Below are 27,659 nucleotides of genomic sequence, written 5' to 3' on the forward strand. Positions count from 1 at the left end.
TTTTAACCAATTCTTCTCAGTTCCCTCATTCCACTTTTCTACTCCAGTTTCGTTCCTAATATTGTGTGCAATACTCTGGCACGAATGTGTGTAATGTTATTCCCCAAGAAATTAAATGTAAGTTTGATTACAAGTCGACATATGTAGAGTGTTTGAGACAATTTCTTCTGGCGAGATTGTTTCACAGTTTGGAAGAGTCTTACTCATAATGAAAAACCCTGCTAGTAATGTAACATTTTTGGGTGACAGAATACAATGTAAGACTAAATAATTATGTTAATACTAATGTAAGACACATAGTTCTTTTCAGTGTGTTCTTTCTTTTTGCCACTTGCTGGTTCTACTATATGGTGAAATGGGCTGTCCCAGCTTGAGTGCTTGCTCACGTGCTGGGATGTGTCTGTGGTCAGCAGCAGGCAAACAGCTAATGTGCTGGCATTCAGGCAGGTGAGTTGTAGCATATGCGACTGTACGCCCTGGACTTGCTCTCACTTGCAGCGTGGCCAAGTGGTTAGTGCATCCACAGAACACGTTCGGTAGATATATTTGTTTTGTATCCTACAGTATAGTTGAGGTTATGAACGATGGTGGTCGAGTTTAGGCGTGTTCTGTGCATCTACGTCATGCATTCTCCAACAAGCAATGAACGTTCAGCTGTGTTCCCAGCAGTCTGCTCTGAATGTTGTAGCCAATGCGAGCTTTAAACGTGATAGTAGAGAGCTATTCAGTGAACGTTTGTTCCACTTGTTGGTGTTGTCACAGCTGATGGTGGTGGCAAGCAACAAATTCTCCACAACACGTAATACATTGCATCAGGCTTTCTTCAAACGCAGTGCACTTGTATTCGCTTACCATAACCGATGCTTGGAACCAGCAACAATGCAATCTCTGCCCGTGTGTTGAGGTGCACGAATCGCTATCGATCGTAGATCGGACTATAGTTGCGCCTGCACACAAACAAGCAGATGGGCACTATTCAGTGCCAGTGTTCCACGGGGCAGTGCTGCAGCAGACCAACGTTACATTGTAAACTGTCAGTTTACCACTTATGCTTCAAGTGAACGCACTCGTATATTTCTTTTGTGTCTTTTTGTATAATTCCTGCCTCTGTAGCGGTTTCTGTAGAAGTATCTGTTATTGTCGTATAAAATACTAACACACACTATAGCCTTGTGAGCTTATCACAGACAGGTACGAATTTTTCACATTTCTTACAGTGGGTAGAGTTTATCGTATTTTTTAAGAGAATTGTACGACTGCACAGTTCTACAGGGGTCATCTTTCCCACGCTATTTCGTTAACCCGATTTCTTATTTCTGAACTACTTTTTCAATTTGTGTTGCAGTCTTGTATCAAGCTGTACACTTTGCATTACAGTAATTGCTTAATACCTTACGGGTAAGACATTTTATTTAATTATCTTAACGAAGTTCCTGCGCTTAAAATTTACATATTCCGTCTTCGTATAGGGTTAAATCACGACCCTGTGGAGGCTAATCCTCTGGTACTTAGCCCAAAACTGTAGGTGGATAGCGGAAACAGAGCAAACTCAATGTGCTGCTTATTGGATTTGTGTTGAATTACCGACTCAAGAAGGGAAAAAAAACTCGTTCGGCTACAGCTGTAGAAGATGCATCAAATAATGAATACAATCATGCGTTAAGTGCAGCATAAACGATCAATAACCAAAGCGCCCAAGAAAAATTTGTTGTGAACTGTATTTGAAAACAGTCACTGCACCACAAATAATTCATACTATCCACCAAAAAGATTACGGCAATATTGTTAATTTCACTGTTTCTGTCATGCAGATACTATTCAAGACAGTCAGCCTACGCTCAAATACATGTATCCATTGGCTGATGTTTATTTATTGCACAGCCAATCTGTTTAGAAAGTCCACTGAAACTTTCTGGGTTTTGTTACATTATCTTTGACCTTTCAGAATTTAATATGTCGGAACTAGTTTGCAAACTCTCCGATAGAGTGCCTGCTGTAGTTCCAGAAATTGCCGAATGGCAGTAGTGTTGCAAGTGAACTGATGTGGTTGTAGAAGAGAATCGATTAATTTGTTAGAAAGAAATTACTGCGGGTGATATATCGACCAGTTAAGAAGAATGTAAATAAAACTCCTTTTACCTGACACATGGCTATAAGCAATACGAGGTTTGCAGAGGAAAATATGTCGTTTCTATCGTCCACATAACGCGTAAGTACGCCCCTTTAAGGCTCAGCGGTTTACCTCTTTCGATATCACTGCTTACCGTTGATTCGAATGTGTAAGAAGACTTCAGATGCATACAGCGCAGGAATGTGTATGTATTTTGACATTCTGTTGAAAGAAATGTTATACGGGCTCTCAACTCGGTGCTGTTTTCCCATTGGCTGGTCGAGAATCCACATTTCTAATGACGCCATATAAGATACCACCTGATTGGTTGTATTTTCACGACGAGTAAGGACGGTGGGTATTATTCTAACCAATTAGATCACTGGTCTTATAAGCTATTCTCGTTATTTTACGCGATAGCGACTGATATGTGGAATGGAAGAGGAATTTGAGGATGTTTGGGATTGGGCACCAGTGTAAAATGCATTATATTGTGGTAAGCTGTCATTTGTTCCTTTACCGGAAGGGCCTGTAGTTATCCATGGCGGAGGAATTGTTCTGTTCTGATTCCGACCGAGTTTGTGACACAGGAAGTATTGAGCGTATCAAGGCACCCAAGCCGAAAGAGGACACTTCGAATGGCGTTCACAAAGTTCATTGTTCCCTAATCTGGAGTGCTTGTGTTGCAAGTGTAAATTTTAAGCGAAATCGATGTGCTCCGTTAGGTGAGAAGTTACTCACCCCATCAAGTGCGTAGTGCGTGTTCGAGATGCAGGTAGTGAACATAGTGTGTTTGTGAGTGCCCGGCTGTCATGTTGGCGTTGGTCGGAACCTTTTTTTTCTTATCTCTTGTCAAGAATTATGATAGTTACCGTCAGGTCGTGGACGGACGCTAACCTGACTCCATCTTTTGATTCGCATCTCAGTTATAAATGTTTTAAACTAGTAAGTTGTCAAGCTTTTCGCTCATACCAGCGAGTTTTGTTTATGAACTACTTGTTTTGAGTAAAGCTTCCGTTGTGTGTTTGTTACAGCCACATCCCGGGTGGTATAGCGTTAGTGTTGGTGCGTCTCTCTTGAGCTGCGTCACGAAATATTGAACAAAATGAGTTTTTTTGAGAAAAGGACGTTTGAGAGTTCGGAGTCACTTTCTGTAACGAACATTGCAAAAATGTAAGTGATGTTTACATGTCAAATGTGTTAAACGTACCTTAACAGTTCTGTCATTAAATAGTTAAAGTTATATAGTAAATTTCTATTTGTCTATTTTTTGTAAGTGTCGGTGATAATTTATTACTTTCGTGTAGAATCAGCTGAAGGTGTCAGCCACAGAAAGCGCTAACCCTTTGGTTAGTAAGAATTAGCCTGATAGCATAATCCGTTGTTTCCAAAGCGCCATACGCTGTTAACAAGTACACCCAACCAGTTCCTTATGTACTGCTAGAAATTTTTTTCGGCTGTGAAGACACGTTGTTGATATGTTTTTGTATTCATATAAACAAAACAATCTTCAGTAATTAAAAATATGCAGTTTTGGGTTAGCACTTCCTTCAGCAGGCTCCTTCAGTTTGAGAAACTGTTAAAATTATACAGTATTGCATCTTGTGGCATAACGCCGTACTGGATTGATGGGGTGAGACAGTAATACAAGCATCAGGTTACACAATTTTGCAATTCGATCTGTCCATTGTAAGCACCCAGGAGCTCATACTTTCTCGTTTACCTGGAAAATTTGCGAATAGTTTTTACATATTTTAAAGACTTTCATTCAATATAGTTGGTACATTCTTGGAAGGATGATTTTACCTTAAACAGATGTACTGTTATTTCGCTAGTGCCAGTGAAACATGCAACTTAGAGAGTAGAAATTATTTTAAATCTGGCTCCCAGAGGTAGTTTTTTTTTTTACTTGGGTAGTATCATATTGCATTTAAAGTTGCTGTTGTGGGTAATATCTATAGTAAGATGAGAAATCAGTTGTAGGCCTCATTATTATATGTGGGGTTCGGGGAGTATTTTGTATTAAGAATATTCTGTGGTACCTGTATGTGTGGAAATACGTTTAGGTTTAGGTGAAAGTGCTCTCTTGTGTAGTCGCATGCTGTTCATGTTTTGTGAAACTGCACGAAAATTTTATTTTTTATTAGTTTACCTCAATAATACTTCTAAGATTTGTTCTCAGAATGTTGTCTTTAGAACTCCATTTAGGACATTCTCGCCATTTTTAATCCAAAGGGATTTTTAGTTTGAGTAAATTTATTCTATTTGCTAATTAGTTCTTTAGTCATAAGCTTTCATATTTTTCTGTTAGATGATGGGATTGCACAGTTGTCCTGTGATTTTGGCCTGTTGTTTTGATATGTCCTGTATGTGTGCCTCTGCATGTGCATTTCCATTTCTGTTTATCATGCAATGCTTCTAATAAAGAGCTTTGTTACTAGGAATCATCTTGACATCTATGTCTTTGGTTTAGGCTTTTGGCATTATAAAAATTGAAACTATGTTGAGTCTGTGGAAGCAAGAGATACTAATTCTTGTGGTGGGTAGGATTTTACAGACAAAGTGTTTGGTGTTTTTTTTCCCAATGTTACTCTTCAATGTTTTCTAATATCTTCTACCCAACTTCTGTTAGGTCATTCTTTCTTGTCTTGGGATCCAGTCTTGTAATTTCTTAGTCCATCTAATAGTCATTTACTTGGCTGCAGGACATGCACACTTCCATTCCATTTTCAGTGATGTAGATACTGCGTTATAATCCTTTCTATTTCTGGTTTGGCTCCATTTGTTTTCCTGTCTCTTACTAATTATCAATAGGATTATCACTTGTATTCATTGGTCCATCGTTGTTTCTGCAGTAGAAGTCCATGCTGAGTGCCGTAACTCAAAACTGATAATAGACACTGGTTATCAATTTCCCATTTTGTACATATGGCCTGCTTGACCAAAAGTATTCTAGTTCATTTTTACTCTTCTGGTTACTTTCTGGATTGTCAATAAAGTGGTCATTTCAAATGCCCTAAATATAAGATTTATTAATTTTATAGGTGGTTTTGTGACCATATTCATTAATATTAAATGTTTCTGCTGGTAAGTTCAGAATGGCACCAGTAGAGTATCATCTTTGTAGCTTATTTAGAGTAGGGTCTTTGTAGTAATTAAATGGAGGAAAAGTTCTCTGAATCAGTCTGTAAAACAATCAAATGACCATCACATCTCCTGCTATTGAAATCCTTTCATTAAATGATTGGTATTTGTAGTTTTGGAATATTGTAATGGAAGAGAGGTACAAACTGCTATTGAAATTGTATTCCATGCCCAGTAAACTACAGTGATTCTGATTCTTTTCAAAATTGGTCACCTTTATTGCCTGTATAACAAATTAGACTTACTAATGTTATGTGGTAACCAGTTCAGATTGGATTGGCTGCTTTTAGTTAATCTACAATAATACAACAGCAGTGAAATGGACATTATGCTAACATTGAGTACTATGTGAATGTTCCTGCTCGTAGCACTTAGTTGCAAGTTAGCAACAAAAATGATCAATTTTTGAAAATGTGGTATAATTGGATGGATAAATAAAATCTACTCAGTGAACAGAGGCTGGAGAAAACCCACACAAAGGTTAGGGAGACATGGAAGCTTTCAGTTCTAGTGACTCCTCCACCTGCCGGAAGGGTTAAAGGGGAAGAATAGGGTATGAAGGAAGAGGACTGGCAACTTTTAGAAAATGGGGAGAATTATGGAAAAGTCACCCAGAACCACAGGTTTGGACAACTTTGCCGTAACTCTCCCCATTTCCTAAATTAATCCACAGAATTTAATGAATATTATTTTAGATTAGGCTACTCAGCAATTGTGCTTTATGAGTACTTCTATTAGTGATTAAATTCTGTTTGGTAGTGCACTAAACTTTGTCATGGCCGTGGCTGGAAAACTATCTTGTGTGTGTCTTAGACTGTCTTGATTGCAGATGTTTTAATGGTGAATTTGATGTGTCTTGCATGTTTATCGTGGTTTAGATTTACATGAATGAAACAATGGAACACATATTGGCCGTAAACTGTTATAAATGCTAGTCCAGCAGGATAGGTTTATAAGGATCCATGGTCACTGGAAGTAATGATCCTTCCTTATTTCTTCTGTAGCAGCAGAATAATTTCTGCATCTTGCAGAGTTTTCATAGCTGATGTAATGTGGTTGTGGAATAATGTGTAGTAAACTGTTAGCTGGTAGGCGTACTGTTCTGTTATAATGTTTTTTAATTTCCTCACAAGGTAAATGACTCGTGAAGGTTTATGCACACGTGTACAATGTGCTATTGAGAGGGTTCTGGCTGGCAAAATTGTGAAAAAGTTATTCTTGAAATGTATTCCATTGCAGTAAACTATTAGTGTCATTTTCTTCTAACTACTTCCAAAGAATTTCCTCTGAATGCTTTAACAGTTTGAATTTGTTGCATGAGCATTTGCAAACATATTTGCATCTTGGATAATGAGTACAAATCAGACAAAATTAATTGCTTCTCATTTATATTGGTACATTCTTTTTTTGAGTATATATATATCTGTCCGTGATTGTTGATCGTATTTTCGTTGAGGTGTTTCTTCAGTGTCGTGCGGTGTTGGAAACTTGGTGATGTACTTGCTGTGATGTAACATCGGTTTCTGGTGAACTCCCAACTTCTGCCCGCTGACAATAACAATAAAACACAAATATCTGCACTAACAAATGATATCCTACACAAAGAATGCAAACCTGTGCACTATTTGAAATATACACTCGAGTATAACAATAATAAATGACACACCCAATTACTCATTTACGTACAGTGAAGGTACGGAAGACTTTGCATCATGGACTTATGAGTGAAATACCCCAAATTGAACCATGCATGTATTCTGTACTCTATCACATTCTTTCCAATTTAATTTAATATTTCCGAAGAAACCCGAAGTTTAACCAGCTCCATCATTATCCAGTATCATTGACGGGATGTGTCATCCATTGTTTTGTTTCTCAGTTATTTTGAAATTATTTTCATTAAACCTCTGCTGGACCTCAGTGAACAGAGCATCTACCTGTTGTACAGCCTGTGTGTCACTATTTCTATTAGTGAACAATGTTGTCATCTGCATGTACATAAAATGTATCCATTTAAATTTTGACCATCAACAGATATCAGAAACTAGAGCTGCTGTATGGTTCATTGTGTTGCAACTTCGTTGCCTAAGACTGGTATGACTTTGCATCACTTGATTAGATAATATTAGACAGTTGCAGAGCAACTCTCCTAATTATGCAAGACTTTAACTAACACCTACTGTGTAGACTCTTTCTTCAAAAACTTGATTGATCTTTTGAAAGAAGTTAATTGTCCTCATACTAGGTTACACTTTTTTTTCCATTGCTTCAGCCAGCACTGGGTTTATGCAGGTACACCTGTACCTTTAGACTTCACCTTCTTCTTCTTCTTCTTCTTCTTCTTCTTCTTCTGTAGTGGTCAATCCAAGGATTGGTTTGCAACAGCTACAATGGCAGCTTGTCTCCATTCTGTGCGTCTTTCAGCTTTTCTCTTCATTTCTTTATAGGTGTCACATCCCACATCTTTCACGATTTGATCCATGTACCTCAGTCGTGGTCTTCCTCTTGGTTTTTTTCCCTCGACATATCCCTCTATGATTGTGTTCACGAGTCCTTTATGTCTTAATAGATGGCCTGTAAATTGCACTCTTCCTTTAACAATGAAACTCCAGAAGCTTCTCTTCTCACCTGCTCTTTCCAGAACCACTTCGTTGGTGACCTTGTCGATCCATTTTATTTTGAGCATGCGTCTATAGCACCACATTTCAAAAGAATTTAGCTTCTGCTGTTCCTCTGTCCCGAGAGTCCATGTTTCACACCCATAGCATGCCACACTCCACACACGATTTCAAAAATCTTTTCCTGGTTTCAATGCTTATGCTCTTAGATGTTAATGTTTTTCTTCTTCTTAAAAGCAGCCTTTGCTGAAGCTATTCTACTTCTCACTTCTGCCTTGCTGCTTCCATCCCTGGTAATATTACTGCCCAGATAAGTAAATTTATCAACTTGTTCAAGCAGTTCATTGCCTACATGAACTTGGACTTTCACTTGATCTTCTTTGTCGCATGCCATTACTTTTGTTTTTGCTTTATTAATTCTCATATTATATTCTTCACCCATAACTTTATCCATTCTATTCAGTAGGACTACAAGATCTTCTTCACTTTCAGCCAGGACGTCTCCTATATTGTGAAATGATAGTGTACCTGCTGGTTTTAGGAAATCTGGGAATTCAAAACTGGAATGACATTTTTCAGTTACAAGAGACAACAGTTCAATGATTCCATCAATTCTCTCTCTTTCTTTTTCTTTACAGGAGATACCATAGATATCTGAATATCTGAGCTCACTGAAGATTTGTGCCGTTAAGTTCTCAAGATGTCATTGGAACGCACCCTCTCTGTTTTGCATGTTGCACTGGTTTCTAGGTTTCACAGATTCTGTGCTGCCTAGCAGAGATATAGATTTATTCCCCATGAATCTTAAATTATTTTCACATTTTTGATTGTACCCCTTCTTTTGGTTGGTTCTTTAGCCTGTAAGTTATTGAAATAAAGTGCATTCTTAGATTCAGTATCTGTAGCTATCTTTACTTGATCAATCAGCACCTGAACATGCATTTTATGTTTGCCATTGTTGGGTGTACTAGATCTATTTGACAATTTTTCAATCCTTTCATATATGCCATATGATCTGTCAAGTTTCGTTATCTTGTCAAATTTTTTAAGGGTCGGGATCATGCAAACAAGTGCATCAGTTGGTACTACGTCCATAATATTTGTCACTATTAAATAGCAGATGAAAGCATCTAATCAGCCTTTTTTGATGTTTAATATGAATTTTATTGCAGCACCTATTTCATTCCCTGTGGTGAATACATGAAATAATTATGTAGATTTTTTATGGTAATAGTTCTCATATGAAGAGTACTATTTCTACCGTTACTACTGACTGTAGCAGTGATAGTAATTTTTTTTCATTTGCTTCTTTTTCTCTCCAATTCACATAAATTAGCACTTTGGTTATATGTTGAGACCATTTATTTAAGTATTTTGTTAGTATACTCAAGAGTTACTCTTGGCTTGTTGTTACTACTCTCTTACTAAACTTCCTCTAAATCTAGGTCTATCTTCTTTTTGGAAGTTCTATCATACAATGTTCATAATATCACCAAAGTGGAGTTACTGAATGTGGTTGTCTTAAATTCGTTTTCCAAAGCTGATAAAGTAGGTATTCTAGAAATTGAATAAAGGGGCTGCTGCAAACATAAGAAACTTAGAAGTCTATATCCTTAGTTTAGCTAAGCAATTTAAACCACATAATAAAGGCAATTCTTCCAGTCCATATTGTATACCAATCAGGTTTCTTTCAGAGTATGCCTTATACTTAGCAGTTGTTTGCAACTGCTCACTCGACAAGCATATATATTTACAGATGGAAAAGTTGCACAGATCACTCCAGTGCCCAAGAGAGGAAATAGGAATAGTCCACTCCATCAGTTCGCAGTAGGATTTTGGAATGTATACAGTGCTCTAACATTATGAATTACCTTAAAGAAAACTACCTATTGACACAGTCGGCTTGCGTCAGGAAAATCTCATTCTTCTGAAACAATTACCTCTTTATTCTCACAAGGTAATGAATACTATGGAAGGGGATTGTAAATCAATTCCTTATATCTAGATTTACAGAAGGCTTTTGACATCATTCATCACAAGCAGCCTGTAATTAAACCAAGGACCTTTGGATTATCATCTCAGTTGTGTGGCTGGATTCATGATTACCTATCAGAAATATCACTGTGTAGTAATCAACGCAAAATAGAGTAGTGATATGACATTCCCTAAAGAACTGGTATAGGATGTCCGCTGTTCCCAATCTATATAAATGATTTAAGGTTCAACTTGAACAGCCCTCTTAGTGTTTACAGATGACGCTGTCTATTACTGTGTAGTAAATCATTAGAATATCAAATCTAATTGCAAATTAATTTAGATAAGGCATCTGTATGGTGTGAAAAGTGGCAATTAACTATAAATAATGAAAAGTATGAATATGGAATCTGCTAAATTTCAGTTACATGATAAATCACACAAACCTTAAGGCTGTAAATTCTACTAAATTTGTAGGGATTACAATGATGAACAACTTCAGTTGGGACAGTCACATAAAGAATGTTGTGGGTAAGGCAAATGTGAGGCAGCGCTGTATAGACAGAACGCATGCAAGACGCAGCATATTTACTAAATAGGTGGGTTCCACTATATTTGTTCGTCCTATTCTACAGTATTGTTGTGCATTGTGGAGTACTTACCAGATAGGATTGACAGAGGACATTGAAAAAGTCCAAAGAAAAGTGGCTGATTTTGTGTTACTGTGAAATAGGGGAGAGATGGTCATGGATCTGATATGTAAGTTGGGTGGCAATTATTAAAACAATGTCAAACAATGGAAATTTTAGATTGGAATATCAACAGCCAAGGAAAAGATAGATTGCTACTAACTGTAAAGGTAACATGTTGAGTTTCAGGCACGCACGCACTCTCTTTTCAATCACTCACCCAAGCAAGCAGACCTCACGCCCACTTTGCTGCAGTTGTTTATTTTTGCCTGACAGCCTTTCTTCCATCCCACAACCCTGTATGTTTTGCTTTGTTACTATTCTCACTACCCCTATTCTCCTTAGCATTATTCGCAGTATTCATACTTCGTCTTCTTTTCTTTGCCTATTCACAGCCTTCCAAACTGTGTGTGACTGTGTGTGTGTGTGTGTGTGTGTGTGTGTGTGTGTGTGTGTGTGTGTGTGTGTGTAGGGGGGTCCCCCCTTTTTTTGTTGAAGTCTTTGGCCAAGGGCTGAAGTGTAAGTTTCTTTTCATTGTGTCTGTATGCAACTCGGTGCCATTTTTACAGTAAGTAGTAATCTACATTTCCCTTTATTGTTAAAACAAAGATTTCGTGTTGCAGCAAGTTTCAACTTACTCCTCCGAATGTGGAAATATTTTGCTGTCATTCATCTACATAGGGAGAAATGATCTTTCCAATAAAATAAGAGAAATTGGAGTTGGCACAGAATTACTTAAGTATTTGTTGGAAGAGTGGTCTCAAGCTGGGTTCATGAACCCTCTTCCAGGCACTGCAGTGTGAATTGCAGAGTAGTCATGTAAATGTATCGTCTCATGGTTTACCTGCTACAACTCACCCTTTCGAAATGTGTAATAGTATTAGTGTGGCATAATTTATTTTCTGCTGCATTTAATGGTAAACATAAATTAGCTGTGACAGCTTCTTTATTCTCACTTTCATAATTCCTTTCAGGGATGTTCGCTTTATTCATTTTCTTTGTATGATTTGGATAAATATCTTTCTGATATTTGACTGTCATGGCTCCTGAGTGCATCAGATCTTTGTGAGGTATCTCACTTTTCTGAGCTAAGTGTGCCCGTATACAGTGTTTTGAAGTAATTTGCTTCTTAGTTGTGCTTTTGATTATATGTGCTTGTTTCAAATTGCAAGTAAGGACGATTGTCTAACTTTACAGGTTTTATTGTAATACCAAACACTGTTATTTATTTCAAAAATTGTTTCTTCTTCTAAAACATTTTTAGTTTGCCTATAACCTTGTCAACTGTTGGAACTATGATGTACTACTGATTGAGAGTGTTAATTGATTGACATAAATTGTATTGCACAGTAGCAGGGTTCCAGTATTCATCCAAATATAGTGAATAAGGGATTCCATGAGTTCCATAAATCTCTCTGGATAAATACTGGGGTGTTTCACTCAATGTACAACTGATGCTTGCTCCTGTCCTCTCAGCTGATGCTGCTCCTCCATCCACTGATCATGGTCCAGTGGCTTGCAGAGTGTTTTTGTAGATGCGAATAAGATGTTCAACTCTATCTTTTCCTTTAACATTACGTCAGTGTCATTTTGTTAGCATCATTTTGTTCTTTCATGTACTGTTTTCATCAATGCAGTTTCACAAGTCTGTAGTAAAAGTGAACCAAACTCGTAAACACAAAATTGAATAATGTTGTTAATACATTTTGCCAAATAATGTGGCACTTTTGACTAGCTGATGTTCAGCTTTAGCTCTGTTCTTGATTGATAATGTTCTTCACACTTCCTTCGCTTTGAGAGCACAGGATAATCTAATAAAGAATGTCCAATAATCCATAATATTGAATAAATATTACCTTAATGCAAGTGTTAATGGACATGTATTCCACTAGATTAGTTCTGTGTTATGGAATATGGCGAGACATTTATTTTTGTAAGGTACCGATATAAATGTAGAGAGCCATTCAATTACTTAAACCATCATTAATAAGTGTACCTTGGTCATCATAGTGTAGTGGTGCAATGTAGGTACATACTTAAGTTTCCATAAAGTTCTAAATTTTCCCACTTCTGAAGTGTGCAGCATAGATGGAATAGTGATCTTGTGAAATGGTGTGAGCAAGAGAGACAAATGTAAATGCCACATTTAAATTGCAATCGTTTAAGCATAGCCATGGTGCAACTGTGCTCGTTGATAAACCATATATTAATTTTTTATATGTTTACACAAAGTGTTTTCAGGTCATTTAAATGTATTTCATATAGTGGTTTTTATTTGGAAAATAGGTTTTCAGAAAAGCCCTTATTCATTTGTGTTTCATTTAGCAGTGTACGAGGGTATGCTGAAAAGTAACGTCTCGGAATTTATGTGAAAACTCTTAACGCTTTTTAAATAAAACAAACTTGATTAATATTCTACGTCTGTATTCTTCATATCACCCTGGTGATGAACACCTTTCTCCCAACAAGAGATCGGTTTGATGATACCATCACTGTAGAATGTTTGACTTCGTTGATGGAAGCATAACCACATCTTGGTTTTCACCACTTTGTTAGTGATAAAGTGAAGTCCTCGAAGGTGTCCTTTAAGTTTTGAAAACACGAAAATCCGATAGGCTCAAGTCGGGACTGTATGGAGGATGATTGATAACATTGAACCCAAGATGTTGGTTTGTTGCAGATTTCCCAGTACTCACATGTGGTCTGGCATTATCACACTGAAGGAGAGCATTCTTCATGTGTGGATGAACTATTTGAATTTGAAACTTGATAATGGCACACTGTTTCTCATGCACTGACAGTTATTTTACACATTGCCATGTTACATGCTACAGTCCGCAGTCTTTAAGTGTCAGGGGGGCTGCAGAAAGGTAGACATGAAGAATAAAGATATAGAATGGTAACAGTGATTGTTTTATGTAAAAGCTTTAAGTGTCTCCACATAAAAAAATGGAGACATTAAATTTCCAACATGTCCTTGTAAAAAGTGGCAGTGTAGCATTTAAATAAAACTTGACCACTCAAAACCCACTCCAGAACTCCTAGAAGATTTCCCCTTCCCACAATAACCCTTTTGCTATAGGCAGCATTAATAAGACAAAATATTAAATAACAAAGGCACTTAGGTGTCTAACAATTAGGTTTGTGTAATTAATGGATGTATTAAATCAGATATGACTTTTTGCCACAAGGCAAAAGGACTTATTGAGGTGCCTGTCCGCTGCATTTGTAATTAAAAATAAATGTAAGTAATACCCTACGATAAAAAAATTCCTTTAGAAATAAATATTTGTCTTGCACATGGAAGTCCATAACCCACATTGAAATTATTATTATTATTTTTTGGTTATGAATATGATATGGATATTTGTGGCAGGATGTAAATAATTTGGGTATAAACTTAACATTCACTGTTTTGAACAGTGGAGTCTTTAAGTCGTCATCAGGCACATAAACAAATCTGAAAACTTCTCTAGCTTTCAGGCAGATTCTTTTCTGAGTTAGGAATGTTGTCCTTTCCTTCTGTTCCTATTATGAAACAGTCTGTAGCTCCTGCCAGTATAAAGATAGGGTGGTTATAATCAAACTTTCGCTACTTAAGCCAGTGTAAATGGAAAACTATTTACCTTACGGATACCAGTCTTTATAGGAATGATATTCAGACTGCTTGCTGCAAGATTTATGTTGTCAGTAATGTGTTAGTGACGTGATTTGCCTTTAGGTTGAAGCTGTTTGCTCAAAACAGCAGTGGTAGTGTGGGTGCTCTTTGTGACTATTGATACACCGGGGTTGAAAAATATAATTCGGAAGTTCAAATTAACTGTCGATTCGAAAATTGTTCTTGGTAGAGGCTGATGACCAATTGTACTGCGAATTGTTGAAGTTGCTTTTGTCATGTCTGAGCAATGTGTGATCTTCAAGCATTGGACAAGCTGAACATTCCATATTTCCCTGTTCGAAAAGTGCTGTGAACAGTTGTAAAATAGTTTGTGTAGTGATATTCCAGATTGTTGTGGAGGCATATGGTCATGACATTTAGCAACATTTGTAACCTGGAACCTACACAGGGTGTGCTGTGATCAAATATTACTCTCTTATGTGGAAATGAAAACGTGTTTCTTCCAATGGTTTATTAGTTACTTCCCTTCTGTGTATCCTTAAAATTATTACCAGAACGTTTCATTGTCCTACAATTGCTTGTTTTCATGGAGGCCATCTCAAGTAGCAAAAGTTTAATTATAACCACCCTTTATAGTTGATCAGTTACAAAATTGCAGATTCTTTTGAAAAACAATATTTTTTCTGAGGTGAATATTAAGTAAAGATAGACTCCGGCTGTATGTTACCTCATAAAGCAGAGAGGGGGAGGACACACACACACACACACACACACACACACACACACACACACACACACATATCGTTAATATAATATGACAAAATTAATAAAGAAATGTCGAAATGTGCCTCCTGCGGTGTATTTGGAGTTAGATTTGGTCTTTATCCCTAGAAAAAAAAAACTGCTTATTCAGTCAGCAAATAACTGAATAATAAACATATTTAAAATATTAGCAACCCAGAACAACAAAAGAATGTGCTGTTTGGTTTAATTAGTCATATTTAAATGAGTGAAGACTTTTTATAGTATGCATTATTGGAGAGTTAATAACAACTTTCTGTGCATTTGTTTGGCTTTAGCCTCCTTATGTTGTAGAATTTTCATCTTGTTACTGTACATCTTCATTTTTTCGTTTTGGATAAAGATTTTTTTTTAAAATTACGTATTGTCTTGGGAATACTTCTTCATAATCTTCTCCACAGACGATACAATAAATTTATCTTGTCATTTTTGTACATGTCTATTATTTACCAACATATCTTACGGAGCTATACCTCCGTCATGGGTTCTCTCTTCCTCTCTGAATTTTATGTTCAGCAGCTCCAAATTTTATGATTTATCATCTCTGTTTACAAATGAATTTTAAGTAGTAGGCTCAAGCTCTTCAAAAATTTATAAATAACATTGGAGCATTACATGTCCAGGTCTTTGATGTAAGCATTGATGTACCTGTAGTCATTCATAATATGACCTCATGCTCCCAATTTTTCATATACTGTACTGTTTTATGTGTGCATACATCACTTATTACATTTACAGTAAGATTTTCATTTATCTAATTGTCATTTTTTGTACCTATATCTCTTTTTGGTGTAGCAACATCTTAGATTAATAAGAAATTCAGATTAAGATAGTATTTATCCCCCCCCTCCGCCAACACTTTTATTCATAGGAGACTATTCATAAAGGCACCTTTGTATATTTAGAACTGCATTGATTGATATTAAGGCTATTAACAAATCTTTCAGGGAGGATATTGGGGATGAGGGAGGACTTGTAGTATGCAGTAATGTCTTGCCTCTGGTTTCCTTCCTGTCTCGTAAACTGCACTTATTATTCCAGTTATCAATTTATGCGGATGTTTTTGTTTTCCAAGAATGTGTTATTTTGTTTGAGATCTTACACATTTGTAAGTTACAGATGTTCACCTGCTGAATATGATATAGTGGCAAAAATTGCAATGCTCCTAAGTATGCAAATACTTAATTTGTGTATTGATTTACACCAAATTTGTCGAGCTATTATTGCTTTGTAAGGAAAAACTTGAGAATTATTTTTATTAAACCATTGAAATACAGGACCGATTTTAGATTTAGAAAATTAGCCATCTTTTTGTTATGAAATCTGCTGATATGATTACATTTTGTATTGTATGAAATACTTTTGGCCATTAAGCAATGCCATTTTGAAACTGAAACTAACATTTAAATTGTCTTTTCAGCTGTCCTCTTCAGAGTGACTAAATTAAAATTGTCATTAGCTGTGGAAGCTTTTACTCTTATGCCCTTCCTTGTCATTTGTGATAAAATCAGCTAGCTTAGTAAATGAGATTTTGAAAGGGGTACAATCCTCTTCAAAAATAATGTGCAGTTGGCAGTCCTTGTTCATGAAGTAGTGTGTGCTGTGCTGACAGTGATGCGGGTACACTAAGTTTGTATTTTGTGCAGCAGGAAGTAGTTCTATAAAAAATTACTTCAGTATAGAGATGCTGTATTTGTAATTTATTTTGACTTGATTTATAGACATTCTAACTTCTTAATGCTATCCCTGAAGAGTGTAGTAGAAGGAATTTGAAAACACTCGTCAAAGAAGAGATGAGAATGTAAAAGTGATGTGTCCTGCTGCTGCCAAATATGATGTTTTGGTGTAATGTACTCTGAAAGGTCAATTAAAAATGAAATGGGAAGAATGCAATGTAGACAGGAGGAATTTATGAAATTTCATTTAATCCTACCATCAGGAAGTGTCTAGAAGTATTGGTTCCTTTATCACAATCGTATAGAGCAATACTATTCTTTCCTAATGCATTTGTGCTGGGAGTTTTGAAGTTTATACCTAAATCAACCCTGTGTATCTTGCTTGTTCAGCTATTTCAAAGATGATATCAGTGGCACAACAACCTGGCGACAGTCGTCAGGAGCAATTATTTTGTCACCCACTCCGATCATCTCCCCCCCATCCCCCTTTCTCACCACAGGCATCCTCTGCTACATTTTCTTCATTAACTTCAAATGTATGTAATAAGAAAGATCTGCCTTGTTTTATGGTGCATGTCTACTTACAATTATCTGGAATTGTGATTAGGTTTTCTTCCTCTGTGTTTTCGGAAGAAACAGTTATAACACAGATTGAAAAGCTTTTCTCATAACTGTCATAATTGTGGTATTGAAATAAAGATTTTAGAAAAGTTGGAAGTGGAGGCCTGAGCAAAGCATGTAGTCACAGTATAGTTATTTGACGTAACTGGATTTTCATTTTGTTCTGTTAATGTCTGCCGTCTTTTTTCGTATCAGTGAATGGGACTAATTTTCGATGACTGCTTGTAGTTTATAGTAACGGTAGAAGAAAACAGATTAGTTTTCCTTGTATAGTAAACTTCCCAGTAGTATAGAGAGCTAACATTGACTGCAGTTGTAATGTGGATAAGTTGTATGTAGGGTATGGGTACTAAAAGTGCTTTCTGCAGCTTGAAATAAATAAAATATTTTTTTTTTCTATATACGTTAGAATAGAAAGGACATGTAGTGGATACATTGAAGATATATGAATACAGCTATAAAAATTTGAGCATGTGGTATTGCCTTATGAGCAGACCTTGGTTCAAATCACTAATGTCCTGTAGACTCAGCACTGTGAATGAAATGATACCGTTTGACGCATGACATGAGATAATCAGGTGGTGTTTACTGTTATTGCTATTATGCTTTCACGAATATTGTGTTTAAAAAGCATTTGTTTATTTGGTAGCTTGTTCCTGTGGGAGTGCACAGATCTTTTATGTGGGACATTAGACATTTCTACAGGTGTATGTAGTAACAGGAGGACATAGGTTGGGCAAGATTCACAGATGCATTTGACATTTGTTTTATCACAAATGTTAACTGCATGCAGTTATCGTGATGTACCACCAAGGATTGTGAGTGCATTGTATCTTACAAGGGGAGACTACACACAATGATCAACAAATTTTAATACACTTTTACATGCTGATTGGGGTTTGCTGAAAAATAACAGCTTTAGGTCACTTGGTCGTAGTGTTTGGGGGAAAAAAATAATGGTAATACAAGTTTGTCGTATAGATACGTAAAAAGTGATGATGCAGCATTTAGCACTACTGATTGGTATCTTGCAACTTGATGGAGTAATCTAATGCATAGGCTATTGTTTTCTATTATTGTGTACACAGTGTATTCCTGCACTTTGGCTTGATACTACATGAATAACTTCATTGCAAAATTGAAAAATCAGTTTACTCCTTTAAACAAAAAAGAAACTGCACAATTGAGCTGATGCGATAACAATCTGTACCAGCATTGACAATCCATACCATTGCCCATTATCAGTTCTCTGCTGCATTATTTCAAGCCATGTTTTCATATGCTTGGTATTGTGTTGAAATTAAGTTCAGGCACATTTTCACGAAGATACAAAAATTTCTTCTAAGATCTTTTAAGGGAGTTACTTCAGAGTGATCCTGTCAGTGTATTGAACAGCATTTAAATATATGGATTGTCAATTGTAGTGTTTCCGTTTTAGATCTCTGGTCCCTCACTCATTGTAGAATGAGTGTGCTGTTCTTCGTTGTGGCGCCATACTGTTGGTGTTGTTGTTAGACACCGATGTTTAGTACTTGTCATATAACCAATCCCTGAGTGTAGTGAAAATTTCAGTGTTCACTAGGCTGTAAATAAAGCTTTGATATATTAACTAAGACAGCTTCTGTTCATTTTAGGCAGCATGACGCATCTCTGGAGCTCTGCTGGGTGTTCAAATATTAAAATCAAAGGGTATTTTTATTTTAATATCTTTAAAATCTTAAAAGCATACATTTGTGTAAGCTGGCTATTTATAAGGAAATATTGGACCTATCTTTGTCTAATTACAAGTACTACTTGAATTGACAAGTTTTTTCCAGGATGATGAATTAGTTCTTAACCAGTTCCTTTTGCTATGTCGCATTTCTATTGGGCAATGTTTACCTATTTAGTCATTATTAATCTTCATTTCAACTGCTGGAAAAATCAAATGCTAGTAGTTTCTTATAATAGAAGTGGTGGTGGTGGTCGTAATAATTGTATATGTGTAACACAGTGGAAAGTAAAGTTAATATGTACATGCACCGCTCCGCCTCCCCATACACCTGCATTATGTTGGCTGGAGCCAATGCCAGGATACAATTCAGCAGGTGTGGTGTGAAGGGAGTAAGAGGCAGCATTAAGCTTGGCAGGCGGTAGCTGGTCACTCGGAGGGAGGAAGGGGGGTGTGCAGGATGGGACTGCAGGTGCGAGGGATAGGAGATAAACAGGCTGTGCATGCAGTACGTAGGCACCAGAGCAGCTAAGTTTGTGTGGCAGATGATTATGTGGCTTGGGAGGGGATGACAGGGAAAGGTGAAACTTGTTGGTTAGAGGGAGTCAGGACAGTGGGTTAGTAAGCGTTAAGACCAGGAGGATTATGGGAGTGATGGATGTGTTGCAAGGTTAACTCTTACCTATGTAGTTCAGAAAAGCTGTTGTTGAAAGGAAAGATCCAGGTGTCATGGGTTGTGAAGCAGCCATTGAACTCCAGTGTGCTGTGCTCAACAGTGTTTTGTGCCACCGGTGGTCAACTCTGTTCTTGGTCCCATTTTACTGATAGCCATTCATTCTGCTTGGCTGCTGGTTTGTGATCATGCTCACAGAAAATACTTTGCAGAAATTGACAAGGCTGCTTTCAGTGATGGTCTTGCCTCTGATGAATACAGTTAACCTGCGATGGGGCTGGAGTTATATGTACTGGATGTGTAAATTGGGCAGGTCTCGCACAAATGTATGACATCTTAGCAATGGGGTTGGAAGTGGCACAGGGATGGACCGTGATGTACCATAGGTTGGGTGGATGATGGAATGGCACTTTTGAGGGATCATGGGTAGGATGCTCCTCACTCTGGGAATAATAGTAGATACCCATAGCCTTGGTGAAGGAATTGGTTCATTTGCTCCAGCCTGTGGTAGTAGTGGGTGATGGGGTGGGGAGGTGGTTCCTTTACAGCTTATTCTTGGGGGTGCGGGGGGGGGAGGGGGGTGAGAGAGAGAGAGAGAGAGAGAGAGAGAGAGAGAGAGAGAGAGAGAGAGAGGGGGGGGGGGGGGGGGGTAGGAAAGTGGAAGTATGTGCTGTAGGAAATCTGTTTGTGGACTAGGTTTTGCGGGAGGGGTGATGATCATGACCATCCATCGAAGGCTTTTCGGATCATTATACTGGGCAAGGGAGTTGTCTTCATGCAGACATACCATCCATAGGTGACCAAAGCTGTATCGGAATGGGTTTTTTGAAAGGCGTGGCAGCTGTCAGAATGCAGGTAATGTTGGTGATTAGTGGACTTTGCTCAGAGGCATGGATGGAGCCGTTAGAGTGTGGTCAACGTTTGGGAAGGGGGCATGTTGAGTTGAGGAGGACCAGGTGGCGCTGATGGGAGAGAATGTGTTGAGGTTGTGGACGAATGAGAATAGGGTGTCATGGCACAGAGTTCAGATCATGAAGTGATCATAAAGGAACGTGAACCAGTTTGTGGTTTTAGTTTTGGGACGACAGGAAGGATTTAGTCTGAAAGTCTAGCCAAGTGTTCTTCATATAGTTTGGTGTGTGTGTGTGTGTGTGTGTGTGTGTGTGTGTGTGTGTGTGTGTGTGTGTTCCTGTCTCTTTTTCCGTTTTTATCGAAGTGCTTAGTTCTTAACTGTGCGTTTAATATTATTCTTTATCAATCTTAACTTCATATTCTTACCTAACCATTATCTCTGACTCTTGCATTCCAATGTATTTGTACTTGCTTTCATCCCCTCCTCTTCATTTTTTTCTCCCTTCGTCCTCACAAAGGTAGACCACTCTCTCACTCATCTTGAGGTCTTGGGTGACTTGCTCTGCTTCTCTAAACTTCCCACCTATCCCCCTTTCTCCCTGAGGAAGACTTACCAGTTTCAGAGTGTAGAATTGTTTTTAGGCCTTACTTGTTTCCATTCATAGTACTTAGAATTTTGCCTTCAAAAGGTATGTACTGGTGAGCAATTCTGCCTCTTCATAATTTTATATAGTCATAATTAGTTTAATGGATATTAACACTACCTCTGGAGAGAGAACTGTTTACTTTGTCTGCATGGATTTTGAACTTTAGTATAATTTCCTAACTGCATTGTTCATGGCACATTCATCTTACTAATTTAGATTAGTTATGTTGGTGAAAAATAAGTTGTTAGTCATTTCCCAGTAACTAATTTTAGATGTGAACACTACTCATTTGATCATTATAATTCTCAGATGTATGTGGATCAGTTGTACACAAATTGTATTTTATTGCTAGATTTCCATATGGAAATCTAATTATTAAGCAGATTTAATGTCACTTATACATGATTGTAGCTTTTGCTTATTGAATTTATGTTGAGGTGTGCTGCTTGGCATGTTAAGATGTAAACTAGTGTTTAACTTACTTTTTGTACAATTTTTATTTCTAACATATAAATAGAATATATGGTTTAGTTTATGAACTTCAAACAATATGGTGCGCTAAACTTTTCTGTTTTGTAGTTAAAATTTCTCCATTTGAATGCTATGTTGCAACAATGTGTCTTCAATATCTTGTGCTGAACTCATTGATACTGATACAAAAGTTGAATCTGCCTATGTAAAATCTTTTCTTCTTATTCCTTAATAGCGTTGTTTTTACACCAGAGCCACAGAAAGAATGCTGATGGACTTTACCTGACGGGTGAAGCTATAGCGATTATGATATTTAGAAAAGCATAAGCGTATAGCTTTTCCCCTTGGGTTCTGTTCTTTATACATCGTTGCTGTCAAAGCTGGATAACATGCTCTTTTCAGGTATATAATTCTCATAGCATGATTGTTTGTTTATTCATGTTGTAAGGATCTCTCTTTGGTTTTTCCAGGTTATTTTTTCAAGAGGACTCGATAGAAAAGAAAAGATGGCAGCCATTCTGAGTGATCAGTTGGTCAATTGGAATCTCATTCCAATTCTGTTAATGATGATAAGTGAGGCATAAAGTGATTTATAGTAATAGAATGGATTCATATGATTTGTTTGGAGAGGATGTCGGCGGCGGAATGTTAGATGGATTAGCTGACCTGGGTGCAGATAATTTTGATCCAGCTCCATCATCTGTTACAAATGCAGCACGCGATGCTCCAGGTTCTGGCCAAGGCTATGTTCAACCACCTTATGGCCACCAGATTTCGGGTATGCAGCAAGAGTCACCGCTTCAGAAACTGGCTTCATTTGGAGGAGAATTTACACCCGCAAATCATCTGGATCCATCATCTCAGAACTTGTTCCACCAGAATCAGACTGGTTATGATGGAACGGCGAGACCAATGTGTCCTCCTGGTGCTGTTACCGGTTATCAGGGACACGTAAGAAACATGGGACCACAGCACGATATTAGGAGGCCTCCTCATCCCCAGCCACCAACTGCGAATCAGTATGGACCATACTGTACATCTGATGCATTGTATGGAATAGAACAGCAGCCTGGTATCAGTGGTCCAGGTATGACTGTTAGTGACAGTGGTATGCAGGGTTGGAGCAATGTGCCAGGTGGTTATCCTGCAGGTATGAGGCATTACAATCAAATTAATCAGGGTGGTTATCGGCATGTGAACTACCCACATCAGCAGGACAGCCTGGCATCTCAACAGAAAATCACACCTCAACAGCCTTATTCTTCAAATCAGCAAAATTTGATTAATTCAATGATGCAACCTCATCAGAACATTCAGACACCTAGTGGCTATCCAATGACTCAACAGAGAATGCAGTCAAGTGTTAACATGGGGCAACAGCAACAGTGTTACTCACAGGGTTCTCAAAATCTTGTTTATGCAGGTTCGTCATCTACAGCTTCGATAAATCAGTCCTACAGCAACTACAATCCCTTACAACACCAACAGTCCAGTAGAATGCCACATCATGTACAGTATACTGCAAATCAGCAACAGATGCAACAGTTAGAACTGAATAATTCTCAAGCTTCTCAGGCTTCATCATATAACCATTTACAACCACATAATCAGGCATTACCTGGCGGTCCCTCACAGATGGGCCATCCTGGTGTACCAGGTTACGGACAGCCAACAAATCCTCTTGGACACCAAATGCCACGGCCTATTGGTATCGAAGTCAGTTCAGGGTCGTCAGCATCTCAGTATGGTGTTGCTAACCAGAAACAGCACACTCAGCTCGGTGGTGCGAGTCCGCAGTACAGGGCGCCATATCCACAGCTGTCTCCACAAATGTCGCCTAGGCCCCAGATGTCCCCGAGACCCTCTCAGCAACAACAGATGTCACCTCGTCCTGTAATGTCGCCAGCAAAAACGAGTACACTATCTCCTCATCCCCATCAACAGCAGCCAACTCTTTCACCACGACCTGCTACAGCACTTACACCGAAATCATCAAACTCTTCTCCTGCTCCCATTAATGTTCCTTCGTTTTCACAGCAAAGTACGTTACAGCAATTGGAACAGATGGTTATGCCTCCAGTTAGTGGTGGCTCAACAGACTACCCTACTTACCAACCAAGGTTACCCCACCCAACTACACAGCATCCCACCACACAACAAGCAAATCCATTGTCTCCAGCTGTGGGCCCACGCATGCCTGTCTCACCTCAGCAGTGGCCACACCAACCATTAAGACCATCCACAAATATTGGTAGTGGAATTGGAATGCTAGACCAACAGTCCAATCAGAGCATGTCATCATATGTTCCACATACTACTGCTGAATCTAGAACAGTGGAGCTTCCAAAGACTGTAAGTGGTGTTACATCAGAAGTTAATGTTCCAAGTATTTCAAGTGGATCTATACCAGCAAATGAGACTGGCAATTTGACATCTGTATCTCATACTGACTTCACTACTTCATCTCAGATACTAAGTGAAAAGTACTCAGAGGGTGAAACTGCACAAAATGGAGGAGAAAATCTCAGTTCCCACATTCCCTCATCTGTTCCAGTCAGTGCCACAGTCAGTCAAAAGTCTTCAGAACTGGATTCCGTTAAGGCTGTGCAACAAGAAAATGAATTGCACAATTTGCCAAATATAGATGTAAAGGATGCAACAGATGGACCTTCACTGTTAACTTCAACTTCCAGTTCAGTGTTAGCACCTCCACCGCAAGCTCAACAAGAACCTGTTACACAGCAGGCACCTGTTCCAAATTTCGATTTTAATCAGGCAGCTCCCAACATACAATATGCAGGCACTAGTGCAATGAGTGACATGATTCACTCTGGTGGGTCATCTCATTACACTTCAGGTATTGAAGGAGCATCAGCAGGAATACCAGATCCTGTCACATCTGGAGTATTGATGGGGCAACCACCAGGCCTGTTTGATCCCAGCATGGGGCATGGAAGTTTGATGACACATGCACCACCCATGCCACCTTCAGCAGCACAACCACCACAGGTGCCACCACCTCCGTCACATCTTATGTCTTTAGGACATACTGATTTAAGTGCAATATACCAGTCTCCAGTGAGCCATCAGCAGGAAATAGCAGCATTACAACAGCAGCTTCAAGAACTGTATTGTATGCCACCAGCACCACAGATTCAAGAGAAGGTAAGGAATATAGTGATGTACTTTCTTTTCATATATTTGCCATTGTAACAAGAGAAAGATTGAATTATTGCAGTGCAGATACAGCAGAGAACCTTCTATCCATTGATGATTTGTGACTGAAATGTGCCATACTCACTTATTCATTTCAGCTCTTAAGGTATATTACACATCATCGTTAAAGAAACGATACTACACGAGTTGCTCATCTAAAACTTGACAGGTGACACAAAAACTGTCCAAAATGTGTGAAATGTATTGTAGAAGCGAAATATTTGTGTCGTAACATTAAAAAAGTAAAATTACAAAAGTTTCCAGCTCATAGCAAAAAGTGAAACAGTCTTGTGAAGAATTAAGTCATATATGTGGACATTTCTTCATATTTGTGGCAGGAAGTGTTAATTTCACTCCTTACTTTTCCAGTGTTTTTGGTGGCTAATGCAAGTAACAGGACATTTTTGGGAGGAGATAAATTGCTTCAGAGAAAAACTATAACACACACACACACACACACACACACACACACACACACACTCACACACTGTTCTTACAACCCTGACAGTGTTCCCAACTGGCTTTTCATAAGGAAAACAAAACAACTTGTTCTATACAGTAATCTGAGATGACATGCTCTGACAGTTTCCTTCAATGGAAATGAAAGGAGACACTTCTGAATCAGTAATCACAAAGAAGTCTTATTTGTAGCAGATGCAGTTGAAGACCAGTTGTAAAATGATTAATGTATTTCACATTTAGCTTAATTTGAAGTAAATTTTGAGAAAACGATTACAGACTTGTTGCAATGTGTTTTGTTAAGAGAGGGAACAAAAATCAGTTATTCAAACTTTTCAATGATTTCACGGATAATATATCTGTGGAACTTGCTCCCAGAGTTGGCTAACATTATAATTTGGGCAGTTGACTTTTTGAGAAGGAAGTCTCAAAAATAATGTAACATAGTCTGTGTCCCATTTTAAGTTACACCCTCTTTTAATAAAATCTTTGTTTTTTGTTTTGTCAGTTGTGTTCTTAGTTCAGCATAAATATGGCACAGTGCAGTTGATTTTTAAAAGAAGAAACCTCCAGGAATATCTGTAAGCAACATAATTATGACATTTGCTTCTGTTGTGATAATGTGGGTAGTGCTATTAACATTAAAGGGATTTTCATGAGTCTGGTAACCAGAATTCTGGTGCAAGTCATATTGTTCACTCTCCACTGTGTGTGTGTGTGTGTGTGTGTGTGTGTGTGTGTGTGTGTGTGTGTGTGTGTGTGTGTGTGTGAGAGAGAGAGAGAGAGAGAGAGAGAGAGAGAGAGAGAGAGAGAGAGAGAGAGAACACATTTCTTTAACAACTCAGTGACACACACATTTTAAAATTGGATTTGCTAATGTAGACTACAGTTTTTAGTAGGCGGTGCTTATGTGTGTAAAGATGTTCTGATTCTCATTTCTTTAACAACTCAGTGACACACACATTTTAAAATTGGATTTGCTAATGTAGACTACAGTTTTTAGTAGGCGGTGCTTATGTGTGTAAAGATGTTCTGATTCTCATTTCTTTAACAACTCAGTGACACACACATTTTAAAATTGGATTTGCTAATGTAGACTACAGTTTTTAGTAGGCGGTGCTTATGTGTGTAAAGATGTTCTGATTCTCGGTATATATTGTATTTACACTCATTTCCTGGTCCATTTGGACATGTTTCAAAGTTCAGAGTCTTCAGACAGTTTATTATATTTCACACTTTGAAGTAATGATGCTATTGCCATATACAACAAAGGAACTAATGCTAAATGCCAGATGCTTTGGAAGGTAATGATAAAGTATTACAGGATATCAGTTTAAACTTTTATTATAGTGCCTTCATAACGTGTCAAAAACTAAAATATGAGGGAAGATTGGAAAGTAACACACAATAATTTTATTACCAAAAACTTTAACAGGTGACAAAACAAAAAAGTCACAAATGAACTTCAATATTGTATCTGTTATTGTACACAGTTGCCAATGTTCTCAACACATTTCTTCCATCATGGTACCAGTTTCAATATGCCCTGTTCATAGATTAAACTTCCTGGCAGGTTAATCTGCCGGGAAGTTTCAAATCAGTGCACACTCTGCTGCAAAGTGAAAATTTCATTCTGGAAACATCCACAGACTGTTACTAAGTCATGTCTCCTCAATATCCTTTCTATCAGGAGTGCTAGTTCTGCAAGATTCATAGGAGAACTTCTGTGAAGTTTGGAGGGTAGGAGATGAGATACTTTCAGAATTAAAGCTGTGAGGACGGGTCGTGAGTCATGCTTTGGTAACTCAGTCGGTGCAGCACTTGGCTGTGAAAGGCAAAGATCCTGAGTTCTAGTTACGGTCCGGCACAGTTTTAATCTGCCAGGAAGTTTCATATCAGCACACATTCCGCTGCAAAGTGAAAATTTCATTCTGTTCAGACGTCCATTTGGTTTGAGTACAGGCATCTGTGGACCGCTGATTGCACTTCTGCATCTGTCGCAGAGCATTGGTGGGCCAGAAATTTCTCCATGGAACCAAGTAGATGAAAGTCTGATGGTGCAATGTCCGCATTGCACAGTGGATGCTAGATCACCCTCCATCTAAATTTGGCAATTTTCTCACGAACAGAAACAGCAACATGGGGGTGAGCAATGTTATGAAGAAGTTTAAGACCAACAGCGTTTATGTTGTAGCATTTGTCATGAAGGGTATGACATAACTTCACCAAAGTGTTAATGTAGGCTCTAGCATTCACAGTGGTCTCGTGTTCACTAAAGTCCACCAATAACACTCCATGTGTGTCCCAGGACACTGTCACAAGCACTTTCCTGGCAGATTGTCACTTAAAATTATTATTATTATTATTGTTGTTGTTAT

The 27,659-nt window shown here is 38.0% G+C and overlaps 1 protein-coding gene across 1 annotated transcript in view; it reads left to right on the forward strand.

The window, feature by feature from the left end:
* Positions 1-2,385: 2,385 nt before the first annotated feature.
* The window catches only part of LOC124774928 (chromodomain-helicase-DNA-binding protein 7), a 326,638-nt gene continuing 301,364 nt past the window's right edge, over positions 2,386-27,659 (forward strand). The window contains exons 1-3 of the mRNA XM_047249608.1: positions 2,386-3,055; positions 3,145-3,283; positions 22,077-24,771. Coding sequence (XP_047105564.1) covers positions 22,210-24,771 — 2,562 coding nt within the window. The 5' untranslated portion in view covers positions 2,386-3,055; positions 3,145-3,283; positions 22,077-22,209. The remainder of the gene's footprint in view (positions 3,056-3,144; positions 3,284-22,076; positions 24,772-27,659) is intronic.

This window comes from Schistocerca piceifrons, chromosome 2, assembly GCF_021461385.2.
Source record: "Schistocerca piceifrons isolate TAMUIC-IGC-003096 chromosome 2, iqSchPice1.1, whole genome shotgun sequence".
NCBI classification, from domain to species: domain Eukaryota; kingdom Metazoa; phylum Arthropoda; class Insecta; order Orthoptera; family Acrididae; genus Schistocerca; species Schistocerca piceifrons.